This window comes from Ranitomeya variabilis, chromosome 4 (genome assembly GCF_051348905.1).
Source record: "Ranitomeya variabilis isolate aRanVar5 chromosome 4, aRanVar5.hap1, whole genome shotgun sequence".
Lineage (NCBI taxonomy): Eukaryota > Metazoa > Chordata > Amphibia > Anura > Dendrobatidae > Ranitomeya > Ranitomeya variabilis.
This window is the reverse complement of record NC_135235.1, coordinates 403,067,367-403,082,867: the sequence shown is the minus strand read 5'-3', so window position 1 is coordinate 403,082,867 and position 15,501 is coordinate 403,067,367. Positions and strand designations below refer to the sequence as shown.

Below are 15,501 nucleotides of genomic sequence, written 5' to 3'. Positions count from 1 at the left end.
ATATAGTGTGCACTACGTGGCACGTTATTTACCCCACTGGCCACTCTACACCTACATATAGTGTGCACTACATGGCTCGTTATTAACCCCACTGGCCACTCTACACCTACATATAGTGTGCACTACGTGGCTCGTTATTTACCCCACTGGCCACTCTACACCTACATATAGTGTGCACTACGTGGCACGTTATTTTCCCCCCTGGCCACTCTACACCTACATATAGTGTGCACTACGTGGCACGTTATTTTCCCCCCTGGCCACTCTACACCTACATATAGTGTGCACTACGTGGCACGTTATTTTCCCCCCTGGCCACTCTACACCTACATATAGTGTGCACTACGTGGCACGTTATTTTCCCCCCTGGCCACTCTACACCTACATATAGTGTGCACTACGTGGCACGTTATTTTCCCCCCTGGCCACTCTACACCTACATATAGTGTGCACTACGTGGATCGTTATTTAACCCACTGGCTACTCTACACCTACATATAGTGTGCACTACGTGGATCGTAGTTTACCCCACTGGCCACTCTACACCTACATATAGTGTGCACTACGTGGATCGTAGTTTACCCCACTGGCTACTCAACACCTACATATAGTGTGCACTATGGCTCATTATTTACCCCACTGGCCACTATACACCTATATATAGTAAATGCAAATGTTACTCCTTATATCCTGAAGTGGGAGAAAGTAATAATATTTCTCCTCAGTCTGTAGTGAGGGGACCAGAATGGAGTTTCTCTGAGCTTCTCCATTCCTTTCACCTCAGCTTTGCACTGTGTGTACAGGAACAAAGGGGAGGGGTGTCTCCACTTTAGTCACTGCCCTCAGCGCTCTGCCGCCCTGACAAAACACACTTCACTTCCTGCACAGTTGCTATAGCTCCTCCCACACAGGAGTCTGGTCACATGGTCGTGACGTCACCAGAGGTCCTTTTATACACTGCTGAGTGCTGACCCTTCGAAAGGTAAGAGGCGAGCCAGGAGAAAGCTGACGCGATTTGTGTCACTATCGTGTATGTCGTGATCCCTCCTCTCTTCTATCGTTAGCAGGCTGGTCACAGGTCTATACACAGTACTCTCTCACTTCCTGTATCGTTACACTGGTGTTACGTCATTGCATGCCCCTCCATCACCAGTGTGACTGCAGCCTCAGCTGCATGGTGCATCGTGGTCTTGCAACCTCTTTATTACCTCCCATTATGTTGTCTTTTTTCAGCATTTTTATGGCTAGTCTTATTTTTCTGCATTTATTGTTTTGAGGGGATGGTGTCCCCTTTCAGAAAGTCTTTGTCCCCGGCTGTAGTTATAAAATAACATCTGCCTCTACTTCCCCTTCCCAGGTCCACCGCTGCTCCCGGCTCTGATATTGGCTGCAGCGCTGACATCACAACGACAGTGAGGTAGCCAGTCATGAGCTCAGCAGCTCTGCCCGTGTACGCAGATCACTCACTGATTGGCTGCAGCGCTGACGTCACAATGACATTGAGGCAGCCAGTCATGAGCTCAGTAGCTCTGCCCGTGTACGCAGCTCACTCACTGATTGGCTGCAGCGCTGACGTCACAACGACAGTGAGGCAGCCAGTCATGAGCTCAGCAGCTCTGCCCGTGTACGCAGATCACTCACTGATTGGCTGCAGCACTGACGTCACAACGACAGTTAGGCAGCCAGTCATGAGCTCAGCAGCTCTGCCCGTGTACGCAGATCACTCACTGATTGGCTGCAGCGCTGACGTCACAATGACATTGAGGCAGCCAGTCATGAGCTCAGCAGCTCTGCCCGTGCACGCAGATCACTCACTGATTGGCTGCAGCGCTGACGTCACAATGACAGTGAGGTAGCCAGTCATGAGCTCAGCAGCTCTGCCCGTGTACGCAGATCACTCACTGATTGGCTGCAGCGCTGACGTCACAATGACATTGAGGCAGCCAGTCATGAGCTCAGCAGCTCTGCCTTTGTACGCCGATAACTCACTGATTGGCTGCAGCGCTGACGTCACAACGACAGTTAGGCAGCCAGTCATGAGCTCAGCAGCTCTGCCCGTGTACGCAGATCACTCACTGATTGGCTGCAGCGCTGACGTCACAATGACATTGAGGCAGCCAGTCATGAGCTCAGCAGCTCTGCCTTTGTACGCCGATAACTCACTGATTGGCTGCAGCGCTGACGTTACAACAACAGTGAGGCAGCCAGTCATGAGCTCAGCTGCTCTGCCCGTGTACGCAGATCACTCACTGATTGGCTGCAGTGCTGACGTCACATTGAAAATTGAGGCTGCCAGTCATGAGCTCAGCAGCTCTGCCCGTGTACGCAGCTCACTCACTGATTGGCTGCAGTGCTGACGTCACATTGAAAATTGAGGCTGCCAGTCATGAGCTCAGCAGCTCTGCCCGTGTACGCAGCTCACTCACTGATTAGCTACAGCGCTGACGTCACAACGACAGTAAGGCAGCCAGTCATGAGATCAGCAGCTCTGCCTGTGTATGCAGCTCACTCACTGATTAGCTGCAGCACTGTGGATATCTGCACCGTAGCCAATACTAGACCCCAGGAGCAGCGATGGAGGCTCAATGCTGGACCCAGGGAGGGTGAATCAAGCCCGGTGTGTTCCTTTATAACCGCAGCTGGGGACAAAGATTGTCTGAAAGGAGACAACCCCTTTAAACGCATCTTCTCCATCATATACAGATAGGAGAAGCCTTAAAGAGATTTTATATGTGTCCGCTTTTCTTAAAGATTTATTTTAAAGGGAATTACATCTGGGTTAAGACTTTTGGAAATTGTTTGGTCAAGGAGGTATATTTCCTTGTATTAGTTTTTGTGTGTATTTTATTTAATGATCACCTTATTGTTCCTTGGGGAACCCACCATGGGTTATATTATCAAAAATACTGGAACCAGATGACCCATTAGCTCCTATCATAAGTCGGTGGGTCCCATCAAGGATGCATCCTGGGATGCCTCCTACCTGTCATGGCGTTGTCGTGAATGGGTTATTTCTGAATACTATAATCCTAAGCCCCTTGAAAGGTTTGACCATAAAATCAGTTTTCTGTTAGGCATGGATTGATTAAAACTAATAGAGGTATACTCACCTGGCAGCGCCCCTGCAGATTCAGCATAGCCTTCTCCAATTGTGGTGTCTGCCCCATTCGGAAATTGTAGCACTGCTGCAACCTGTAGTTGGCTGCAGCGGTCAATTGACTACAAGAGCGTGTTGTCCGAAAAACATTTGCTAATGTGCTCTTCTCATCTGCTGTAACTCCCAGGCGGGGTAGACAATGCTTCCAGGGGCAGCTTAAAGCTCCAGACCTGTAGCCTAGTGCCCATGCTCTAGATCCTCGGGGGGCTCTGGAAGCTGAGTATTCCTCTGTTTAATATTTTTAAGAAAAAAAAAATATATAACCGTCTGACAACCCCTTTAACTAATGAACTCTAATAATCTTTTATCTTAGTAATTTATTATTTTGCATTTTCAGGATAACCAGTCATCAAAGACCCTATTTTGCACGGTCACTCCAAGGGCTAAGGATGGGAATGGACAAAAGTGCGACAACAGAACAAATATTGTACCACATCATGGAGATCCTTTACCTACTGACTGGAGAGGTGAGGGATACTGGGAAATATGTCACATGACCTCACTATTACCTTCATAACTGAGTACAATCTATGTAGAACAAATAGAAGAAAAAATCCAGCTTCCAAAAATATCAAAATTTATTGAAGATAAAATCCAAGATCCAAAAACATGGTTCACAGGAGAAGAAATGGCAGCATGCTACATGTTTCGAACAATAAGTTCTTTTTCAAAGAACTCTGGGCGCGCGTTTGTCAGAGACTTTATGAAAAGACAGACTCGGTTTATAACCACTTCTGTCTTCACTAAATCAGCACTGTGACAGACCAAAGAATTTTTACCAGTGATAGGTGTTATGGAAGAAGGAAATATTTAATGGGCAATTTTCCAATATGTTTTAGGGTACTGTCACACAGTGCAATTTTCGTCGCTACGACGGCACGATCCGTGACGTTGCAGCGTCGTATGAATATCGCTCCAGCGTCGTAGACTGCGGTCACACTTTGCAATCACGGCGCTGGAGCGATGCCGAAGTCCCCGGGTAACCAGGGTAAACATCGGGTAACTAAGCGCAGGGCCGCGCTTAGTAACCCGATTTTTACCCTGGTTACCAGCGTAAACGTTAAAAAAACAAACAGTACATACTCACATTCCGGTGTCTGTCCTCCGGCGTCTCAGCTTCTCTGCACTGTGTTATGCACAGCGGCCGGAAAGCACAGCGGTGACGTCAGACGTCACCGCCGTGCTCGCTTTCCGGCCGGCAGGCGCTCACAGTGCAGAGAAGCTGAGACGCCGGAGGACAGACACCGGAATGTGAGTATGTACTGTTTGTTTTTTTAACGTTTACGCTGGTAACCAGGGTAAAAATCGGGTTACTAAGCGCGGCCCTGCGCTTAGTTACCCGATGTTTACCCTGGTTACAAGCGAACACATCGCTGGATCGCTGTCACACACAACGATCCAGCGATGTCAGCGGGTGATCAAGCGACGAAAGAAAGTTCCAAACGATCTGCTACGACGTACGATTCTCAGCGTGATGTCTGATCGCAGTAGCGTGTCAGACACTGCGATATCGTAACGATATCGCTAGAACGTCACGAATCGTACCGTCGTAGCGATCAAAATTGCACTGTGTGACAGTACCCTTAGTGGAGAACTGCAAAATTAAAAACAATTGTTCCTCAGAAGTCACAAATACCGCACATGATCGCCGCAGCAAAATGCAAATGTTGAGTTTGCGATTGGCTGCAGTGGTCACGCGATGTAGTGACACTACCGATACAGCCGTGACTAAAAAAAAACGGAGCAGCAGTGGAAAGACATTACTTAGGCAGTAAGAGAGTTACAGTTATATGAAAAAGTTTGGGCACCCCTATTAATCTTAAGCTTAATGTTTTATAAAAATTGGTTTTTTTTTGCAACAGCTATTTCAGTTTCATATATCTAATAACTGTTGGACACAGTAATGTTTCTGTGAGGTTTATTGTACTAACAGAAAATGTGCAATCTGCATTCAATCAAAATTTGACAGGTGCATAAGTATGGGCACCTCTCCAGAAAAGTGACATTAATATTTAGTAGATCCTCCTTTTGCAAAAATAACAGCCTCTAGTCGCTTCCTGTAGCTTTTAATGAGTTCCTGGATCCTGGATGAAGGTATTTTTGACCATTCCTCTTTACAAAACAATTCCAGTTCAGTTAAGTTTGATGGTCGCCAAGCATGGACAGCCCTCTTCAAATGATCCCACAGATGTTCAATGATATTCAGGTTTGGGGACTGGGATGGCCATTCCAGAACAGTGTAATTGTTCCTCTGCATGAATGCCTGAGTAGATGTGGAGCGGTGTTTTGGATCATTGTCTTGCTGAAAGATCCATCCCCTGCGTAACTTCAACTTTATCACTGATTCATGAACATTATTGTCAAGAATCTGCTGATACTGAAAGGAATCCATGCGTCCCTCAACTTTAACAAGATTCCCGGTGCCGGCATTGGCCACACAGCCCCAAAGCATGATGGAACCTCCACCAAATTTTACTGTGGGTAGCAAGTGTTTTTCTTGGAATGCTGTGTTTTTTGGCTGCCATGCATAACGCCTTTTTGTATGACCAAACAACTCAATCTTGGTTTCATCAGTCCACAGGACCTTCTTCCAAAAAGAAATTAGCTTTTCCAAATGTGCTTTTGCATAGCTCAGCTGACTCTGTTTGTGGCGTGCTTGCAGAAACGGCTTCTTTCGCATCACTCTCCCATACAGCTTCTCCTTGTGCAAAGTGCGTTGTATAGTTGACCGATGCACAGTGACACCATCTGCAGCAAGTTGATGCTGCAGCTCTCTGGAGGTGGTCTGAGGATTGTCCTTGACTGATCTCACCATTCTTCTTCTCTGCCTTTCTGATGTTTTTCTTGGCCTGCCACTTCTGGCCTTAACAAGAACTGTACCTGTGTTCTTCCATTTCCTTACTATGTTCCTCTAAGTGGAAATTGACAGGTTAAATCTCTGAGACAGCTTTTTGTATCCTTCCCCTGAACAACTATGTTGAATAATCTTTGTTTTCAGATCATTTGACAGTTGTTTTGAGGAGCCCATGATGCCACTCTTCAGAGGAGATTCAAACAGGAGAACAACTTGCAAGTGGCCACTTTAAGTAGCTTTTCTCATGATTGCATACACCTGGCTATGAAGTTCAAAGCTCAATGAGGTTACAAAACCAAAAAAAGTGCTTTAGTAAGTCAGTAAAAATTAGGTAGGAGTATTTAAAACAAGAAAATGATAAGAGTGCCCATACTTCTGCACCTGTCAAATTTTGTTTGAATGCAGATTGCACATTTTCTGTTAGTACAATAAACCTTATTTCAAGGCAGAAACATTACTGTGTCCAACAGTTATTAGATATATGAAACTGAAATAGCTGTTGCAAAAAAAACATTTTTTATAAAACATTAAGATTAATAGGGTGCCCAAACTTTTTTCATATAACTGTATGTTATGCTCATTTTTTTGCTGTTTTCAGATGGAGCAAGCCAGTGAACAGAAATAAATTAGGCCTGGAAAATCCCTTTAAATATTAAAGAATTATAAATATAAAAAAAAAAAAAATGTTTTAGTGAAATAGGTGTAATAGATATTTAGGACTGAAACACTGGTCGTGATGAGTATAAAACAAAGAATTATGTCAGTGTAAAAAAAAAAAAAAAAAAGGAGTTCTCCAAAAAATAATTCGAGGTGGCTGCTGTCGCTGATTTCCTACTGCAAACTGTCCTAGGCACGCATTAGGAGGGGTTGCAGCCAATGCTGTATTTAGAGCTCATGCTATGCGCTGAGTGTTCACACCCCTGTCGGTGATTCAGGCTAAAGAACAGTGTTTAAATGGTTTTAAATGGTTATACAAGAGTGATCAGAGCCAGCCCTGTATAGCTGTATAGCACCTGAGCTCGCTCCGTACATGTGCACCTGAGATCTGTCCTACATGTAAGGATGATGTCAGGGGGAGCAGTAGCCATGAGCCCTTCCATTTATGATATCAGCACGTGACTACCTGTTATCTTAATGGCTTTTGAAAAACGGGTGAGGGATGCAGAATTTTTTTTTTTTTTTTTACATCATTTCCAGAGACATCACTTTTTTAATTTTTCATAGCTGTAGCTGTATGCGGCCTTGTTTTTTTGCTAGAAAAGTTGTATTTTTCAATACTCCAAAACAAATTAATTTTTAGGACTCTTATATTTCTTCTTAACCCCTTCCCGATATATGATGCATATTTACATCATATGTTGGGTCCCTTCTTAGAATCAGGCTCAGAAACTTGCTGGCAGATGATGGCTGTTATCCATCCATCATCTTCCTCTCACAGCTGTGAGTGGAGCTTCGCTCTGCCCGCGGCTGGTAAACTATTAAATACCGTTATCAATCTGACTGCGCCATTTATTTTTATTTGCATCATTGGCCCACTAGGAAGCGATAACGAGGTGCTGATGGGTTGTCATGACAGCCAAGAGTTGGTTTTTTTACTTGTACGTTGACCTGTAAAATGAGTGCCATTCAAAACTACAAACTACAGCTCGCTGGGCAAAAAAAATCAAGCCCTTATATGGCTGCGTGGATGGAAAAATAAAAAAGTTATAACTCTTGGAAGAAGAGGAGAAACAAACGAAAACGGAAAATCATCCGGTCGGAAAAATGTTGTTCATCAATATTTTATATTATACTTATATCACCTCCTTGGAAAACGAAACCAGCGATTACCTGATTGCCTTTACAGTGCTTTCAAATATGTGATTTTCAATTGGGGCATGGATATGTCTAAATACATAGGGCAGGATTTATCAAATGTGCCAAAACACTGTCTCTCAAGACCGACACTATATTAATTGGGTATTTTACACCCTTTCTACGCCTTGACCATTGTTGAAAAGAAGTGTGGCTTACCAAATAAAGGAGTATGGCCTAAGTCAAGCTGAATGCTCCAAAATTCTGGCACAAAGTAAGCCAAATAAAGAGTGGTGTAAACTTATAGATGGTCTTAAAATTGGACAGATTTATCAAAGAGCATGAACCACAATGGGAATCTGTCTTTAGGTTTTGCTATGTAATCTGAGAGGACCATGGTGTAGGAGCAGAGACCCTGATTACAGAGATGTGTCACTTACTTGGCTTGATTTAGGTGTTTCCATACAATCAGTGTTTTATCAGCATGAGATTATCACTACTAGACAACTGGCCTCTTGCCTCCTAGTCAAACCCCACATCCAATAAGCTTTCTGCCTATGCACATTGTACACAGGAAGCTGCCAATCAGTAGTGTTGGTGCGGGTTACACAGAGCTCAACGTTATAGAACTGGTAGACCTGCAACCGATAAAATGGAGATTCTATCATAGATGCTGCACCCAGTAAAGTAAGTGATTCATCGCTGGATTCAGGGTATCTGTCCCTACATCCTACTGCTGTCAGATTACATAGTGAAAACCTGCAGTGCAGTGGAGAATGTTAGGCTAGGGTCACATTGCGTTATGTGACCGCGTTTAACGGACTACGTTACACCACGGCATAATGCGGTGTTAACGTAGTCCATTAACGCCGCAATAGCCTGTAATGGTGAACGCGTCGCTAGCGCCCGCCCACATTGGGCGTGCGCTAGCGATGTGCCGTCATTTGAGTGACGGCCCGCGAACGCTGCTTGCAGCGTTCGCGGTCCGTTCCTCGCTAGCGCAGATCGGGGATCTGCGCTAGCGGGATCGGCTAACGCGATCCCTTTTGGGACATTGCATTAGCGCAGTCCGTAGCGCTATGCGCTAAACGGACTGCCTTAACGCAATGTGACCCTAGCCTTAAGTAGAATATCTACAGTATATCTTCTGGCCCTTCTCACCGCTACCTGCAGCCTTTGGCACTAGCCCTCCAATGCCAAGTGGCAAAAAAGGCCCTGGTTGTAGTCTGGAGAAACGCTGTCTCAAGCAACTGCTGTGTAATAAGACGAGTACCAGTCAGGCTGAGGAGATGCATCGTGATCAAGCTGCGTAATTAATTTTCTCACTCAGCCTGATGGGTTTACAGCAGGACATGAACCATAGGGAAGAAAGGCAGCTCTGCTCAGAGAATGCATGCTCGCCTGTATACCGCCATGCGGACCGAAGCTCAGAGACATCTGTCTCCAGCAGTGTTCCAGTATTCAGGGTGTGAATATTTATGCAACAACATTATTATACTACTTTATTTTTATTTTTCAACTTGAACCAACTTCACTTTATTTTTTCAATTGAATTGTACAAATTATGGGTGACATGAAAGTGTGGTGGTAAAAGTCCTAAAATGATCCTTTTTGGTATGATTTTAGTGCATGACAAAAACCTGGCATTTTAATAGGGATGTGTAGACTTTTTATATCCACGTGAATGTGCCGAGTAAGGGAAATATTGGTATATATTTTAGAGGATACAGAAAAGTATAATCAGGAATGATTCCAGGATCTTGTTCTTACAGAGGTCTCTCTTTCTCTACAGGATTATATCGTTGTCAAAAAGCCCGGTAGACAAACCACACACAACAGACTTTTGGTCGTAGAAGGGATTTCTAGAACTATGCCAAATGTATTACCGACTCCATCTCGATCTGTGACTTCTCATAAGGAAACTGAGCAGAAGATCCTAGATCTCACCAACAAGATCACTAAGCTGCTGACTGGAGAGGTGAGCGCTGCTGGGAATAGTGGGACATTATACAGTAACGCAAGGGATGATGTGTCTGGATGATGACTGTATCATTGTGTGTCAGGTTCCTATCAGAAGCGATGATGTCACCGTCCATTTCTCCTTGGAGGAGTGGGAATATATAGAAGGACACAAGGATCTGTACAAAGACGTCTCGATTGAATTACTGGGTAAGAGAAGAATATTTTGTACTTCAAAACTAGATCCTGTAGATGCCAAAGCTGATATTTCTTATTTTCTTCTGTTTTTGTCCTCTAGATGACCCCATTTGTAAAAATAGTCTTCTCCATAATGGATCATCAGAACTTTTAAATGAACATGACATGACGGAAAACCTAAATATACATAGCCATGGAGTAATGCAAAATGTATCCACTGCAAATTTTACTGAAAACATATCTGCATGTGAAGATGGAAGCATCAGTAATGTAGATCATACAAATTATTCCGATATGCGTATTAAGGAGGAAACCTGTGATGACTCATATGATGGAGGAAATCTCCCAACTCCTCACCCAGGTGTACAATTTCACTCAGTTCATATTAAGGAGGAACCAGTCTCATATGATGATCACCTGGCAAACCAGACACCAATGGACCATACACAACATCCTACTGTGGAAGAGCCATCCTCATATGGGGAGCCACAGATCAATACATATACACCTACAGATCATGTGCAACATCATTCTTATCTGCATATTGTGGAGCAACAGTCTCCTTATGGTGAAACAGCACCCAATATGTATACATCCAACAATCATACACAACATCATCCTTCTCCTCGTACCACGGAGGAACAGCCCTCATATAGTGGACAAAGCCTCCTACAACCCAATATGTTGGCTCCGGCAGATCCCTCTCAATATCCATTTACTCACATTATTATGAATGCTGTCTCACGTGAGAGAGGAAAGCAGGCAAATACTGACCACAAAAAGCAATATTCATCTCTTGTTACTATCGAGAAACCATCCTCCTCCAACAAAGTATCGGTATCCTGTAAAGATCTAAACCTGAAAACACTGAGTTATCCTATACGACTATCTACATCTACACTTGTTAAGCAAATTAACCCAGCTTCTTGTGTTGAAAAAAGGCCCGAAAACGTAAAAAATACCGTTAAGTCTTCAGCTGGTTCAGAGCATCTTCAAATGGATGTGGATGATGAGAAAAGCAATTCTTCTGTCTACTCAGTTCGTCAAAGTGACAACGCAATGGAGATCTTGTACCACTGTCCCAGTTGCCAAAAAGCCTTCTACAGTAACTTGGAACTTGCTAAACATCAAGTCATCCACTCCGTAGATAAACTCTTTGTATGTTCCTTATGTGGGAAAAGCTTCACGGAGCTGTCGTTCCTTGTCAAACACCAGGTCTTTCACACAGACTTGAAGTTGTGTGTATGCAAAGTGTGTGGGGGATGTTTCTACAGTGAATCATCTCTAGCAAAACACGAGAAAACTCATTCCTCACCTGTGCACTGCTTCAATTGTGGCAAATGCTTTTTCAGTAAGACAGAGCTGGAAATACACAAAAGGAAGCACACTTTAGAGAAACCCTATGGATGTCATGTGTGTGGAAAACATTTTCTTACCAAATACGTTCACGACAAACACATGTTATGTCATACAAAAGTAGAACTGTCTAAATGATGTGGGGGTCGCTTGGGATTTTCAACCGGTTCAAACTGATACTACCTTGACTTATGTGACTTGATCGTTGATGTTAAAGAGAACCTGTCAGCATGCTGTTGTATGTTGGACACAATTATGTATACAGATTAAAAAGATCCCTTTAGTGAATAAATCCTCTCTGTGGTGGTTCTTTGAAGTTTTGGTGTAATATGTTTTAGGTACATAGCAGCAGGATTGTGAGTAGGGTATTTGGCTCTTACCCCGACCCCTCTGGTGTCCATATGACAGGGAAATGCTTTGTGAGTTACCTGCTTTCTGTTTAAAAGTTTGCATTGGCTCTTTGCTCGCCACAGGTGGTGCTTGCGCACATTGATCCCCTGACGGTCTTCAATAAAATGGCACTGTGGCGGCACATGCGCAGAAAACCTCCTGCCTGTCTTTAGTAAAGTGGCGGAGCATGCGCAAATTGAAATCTCGGCTCGATTATATCTCTAAAAAGGATGTTTTTCAACTGAGATCTCAATCTATGCATGTGCCGCCACCGGCGCTATTTTTCCGAAAACAATCGGGAGGTCAGTCTGCTAAAGGGCCTCCTGCGGCAATGACGGCACAAACTTTCAAACAGGAGGCCGGTCACTCGCAAAGCAGTGACCTACCATACGGACACTAGAGGCAGACTGAGGGGTTGACTCAGGAACTGAAGACCCTACCCACAGTCCCGCCTGTTAGCACCTAAAGCTTCTTACAGCAAAACTTCAAATGCTGATTAAAGAACACACACACAGAGTGGATTTCTCCACTAAAGATATCTATTTAATTTATATAACAGCGCAATCATATCTATGCCTTTTCTTCAGTATGCAAAATCGTGCTGACAGGTTCTCTTTAATGTGAAGGCCATTGATGAAATAACTTTTTGAATGTGCCCCATGTTTATACCAACCATACCGTACGTTATATTTCACCTGTTTTTCATATTACCTATACTTGAAAATGAAAACCCATGTTTTAAAAGGGAATCTGTCTCCACATTTGACCTATCTAAACTATTAATATGGGCATACAAGTTTTAGACCGCTGAAAACGGTCCATCCTGTGTGCCTCATATCAGCTGTGGTGTTGCTGAGAAATCTTTTATCGGTTTATATAAATAACCTCTTCCAGGCTCTGGGAAGTACGCTGCCTGGAAGAAAACTCTGCCTCCAGAGCTTGTTTTACATGAAGGGGGAGTTACCAGTGTGATTGCCGCTCTCTGCTCTCCTGATCTCACTGCAGAGCTGTGTGTGATAATACCTAACACATCTGCAGGTTCCTTTCAGCTTCCAGCTCACAGGCAGACGGAGAGAATAAAAAATGTATTTGCAAGAAGACACCTTTCATTTCTCCTGTTCAGTGTTTGTTACTTGTCTCATTGGTAACTCCCCTTTCATGTCACATAAGCTCTGGAGGCAGAGCTTATCTGGCAGACAACATCCTCCCCAGAGCCTGGAAGAGGCCATTTATATAAAGTGATAATAGATGATTTCTCAGTAACAAGGCATCTGACATCAGTCTCTTCAGCAAACTATAACATTTATGCTCATATTAATAGTTTATATAGGTCAAACATGGTGACTGATTCCCTTTACTTTAAAAGGCTTGTACAAAGTGTGTAAGTCAACCCGCATCTATAGAATAGGATATAACATACTGATGAATGGATCTGTGGTTAAACAGGTCCACCATCTGAATGGATCAGACAATAAACATGTCCACCTTTTACTTATTCTATAGGACTGCTACAGGTAGCCAAGCTCTGTACTAGGCAGTCCCATAGAGAATGAATGGAGCGAATGTGTGCATGCTCGATCCCTGCTCTATTCAGACGAAGATCTCCAATCTTGGGATTGGGAAGGTCCTGCTGTTGGTCCTTCAGCATATAGTAAGGTAAAAACTTGGCACAAACCCTTTAAGTTGATCAATCCACATTCAGTTGAGACCCCAGGTATGAAAGTTTAGTACTTTAGTCTTCACTGTCCTGTTATGTAGCATCAAGGTCTCTTCTCAGCACTATAATTATTGATAGAGCATAAATGATCTAAACTAGGTATAGTTATCCAGGCAGACTTATCAATACTGTCTAATTCTTAGGGGGCTTTAGTTAGTACAGTCTATCAAGTGGGTTTGGCCGATACTTTAATGTGTATAGGAGCCTTGGAAAATTTTCAGCTGGGGGAGATATTGATCCTGTATGTCTGATTTTGGACTGCTGATATTTTTGTTCTCCTGGAGATGAGCCTGGCAGTGGGAAAGTCAACTGAGATGACTGTTGGCCGAAGCATCGTTCGGCCAACAGCCATATTGTGTATGGTATGGTGTGCTTTAAATTAAGCAGTCTTAAAATGTGCTAGCTTTATCATAGTGGTTCTTATAGTTTGATAAATTTGTTGTATTTTAACGCTGTCTAGTCTAAAATTACACCACTTTTTTTTGTCTTGGAGTGTGTGAAAAATGCACTCTTCAACTATGACATATTTGTGGCCCAGTGTGTCACATGTTAGGATATACCCCTTTTCTGATAATCCACACCCCTGTTTAATTAGGACATGGCGCTGAAAGTGTCTGAAACAGGTAGTAAATACGGTGCAAGTCAAAAACAGTTATTTGGCACATTTAACTATATATACCTGATAAATTGTGTTATGGTAACTCATTCCAGCTGTCTGTAGAATTTATGTGCGGTGTATTAGTATGTTGTAGATTGGGGCTGAGCAGTGGTTTCCTAATATATGCTACAGAAGACAAACAACGCAGTCTAGTATGTTACATCGTTGTAGCTAAAAAATATTGTTATGGTTTCTTCAGAATGCCAACCTACAAAAATAGGAACTTTTCCTCAAAACTAAGACAATGCATGCTTAAATGTATAAAATTTGGACCATTACAAGAGATAAGTGACCAGAAAAATATATATGTATTTAAAGGGAATCTGTCAGCACATTTAATCTGAGGACAGCAGGAGATAGAGGCTGAAACACAGAATTAAGGGATGTGTCACTTGTCAAAGTGCTCACTGCTGTTTACTAACTGTGAAGGATTTATCGATTGACATTGCTGGACTGCACTAGTCCGGCGACGCCCCCTCCTGTGATAAGCAGCTCGCTGTCTATAGACATTGCATATACAGAGCCTGATGTGGGCAGGAGCAGCCTTCATTCTAAATCTAAAAGCTCTGATTGTGTGAGAACGGCTGCACCCATTTATCTAAGTGACACATGGTTGGATTCAGCTTCTCTTTGCCTACATTATGCTACTCTCAGATGTGGTATCAAAAACCTGCTGACCGATTCCCTTTAAATCCTACTTTAGGTTATTACTGTCATCAGGGAGCAGTTCACAATAATTGCGTATAATATGCCTTAGCTGAAAGATATAGCTGCCTCCCTTGTAATGGGGCACGGACCACATGGGATGTAGATTTCTTCTCACTTAGGCCGGCGTCACACTCGGCGTAAGACAATACGGTCCGTATTTTACGGCCGAAATACGGTGAAATGTTCCCAAAATAGTGATCCGTAGGCAGGGTGTGTCAGCGTATTTTGCGCATGGCATCCTCCGTATGTAATCCGTATGGCATCCGTACTGCAAGATTTTCGCGCAGGCTTGCAAAACCGACATCTAATGGATTTATGTGCTCAAATGTTCATTAAAACATATATACAGTGTATATATATATATATGTCATTGAGACACATATATATATATTCTGTATTTAGATTTCATTCAGCGCGATATCTGTGAACAGCCGGTAATTCAATTGCCGGCTTTTCATTTCTCCTGCACAAACCCGACAGGATATGAGATATGGTTTACATATAGTAAACCAGCTCATATCCCCTTTTTTTTTGCATATTCCACACTACTAATGTTAGTAGTGTGTATGTGCAAAATTTCAGCGCTGTAGCTGCTGAAATAAAGGGTTAAATGGCGGAAAAAATTGGCGTGGGCTCCCGCGCAATTTTCTCCGCCAGAATGGTAAAGCCAGTGAGTGACTGAGGGCAGATATTAATAGCCTAGAGAGGGT

At 43.3% G+C, this 15,501-nt stretch overlaps 1 protein-coding gene across 3 annotated transcripts; it reads left to right on the top strand.

Moving 5' to 3' along the window:
* The first annotated feature begins 918 nt into the window (after window positions 1–918).
* LOC143764935 (uncharacterized) lies at window positions 919–14,903 on the top strand. Of its 3 annotated transcripts, none has more exons than XM_077251064.1 (5): window positions 919–982; window positions 3,495–3,624; window positions 9,598–9,783; window positions 9,869–9,974; window positions 10,063–14,903. In XM_077251064.1, exons 2-5 carry the CDS (start codon window positions 3,547–3,549, stop codon window positions 11,454–11,456), a joined length of 1,764 nt encoding a protein of 587 aa, XP_077107179.1. In that variant the 5' UTR covers window positions 919–982; window positions 3,495–3,546; the 3' UTR covers window positions 11,457–14,903. The 3 variants fall into 3 exon arrangements, with proteins under 3 accessions (XP_077107179.1, XP_077107180.1, XP_077107181.1); XM_077251065.1 differs by lacking the exon at window positions 919–982 and adding an exon at window positions 991–1,030; XM_077251066.1 differs by lacking the exon at window positions 919–982 and adding an exon at window positions 1,003–1,078.
* The last annotated feature ends 598 nt before the right edge of the window (window positions 14,904–15,501 follow it).

What these genes read in the sequence shown, in the direction of transcription:
- LOC143764935 (XM_077251064.1), top strand. Translation starts at nt 3,547, where the DNA reads ATGGGAATGGACAAAAGTGCGACAACAGAACAAATATTGTACCACATC. An exon ending in TTTACCTACTGACTGGAGAG is followed by an intron (nt 3,625 to 9,597) that starts GTGAGGGATACT and finishes CTTTCTCTACAG; the next exon opens with GATTATATCGTTGTCAAAAA. An exon ending in CTAAGCTGCTGACTGGAGAG is followed by an intron (nt 9,784 to 9,868) that starts GTGAGCGCTGCT and finishes ATTGTGTGTCAG; the next exon opens with GTTCCTATCAGAAGCGATGA.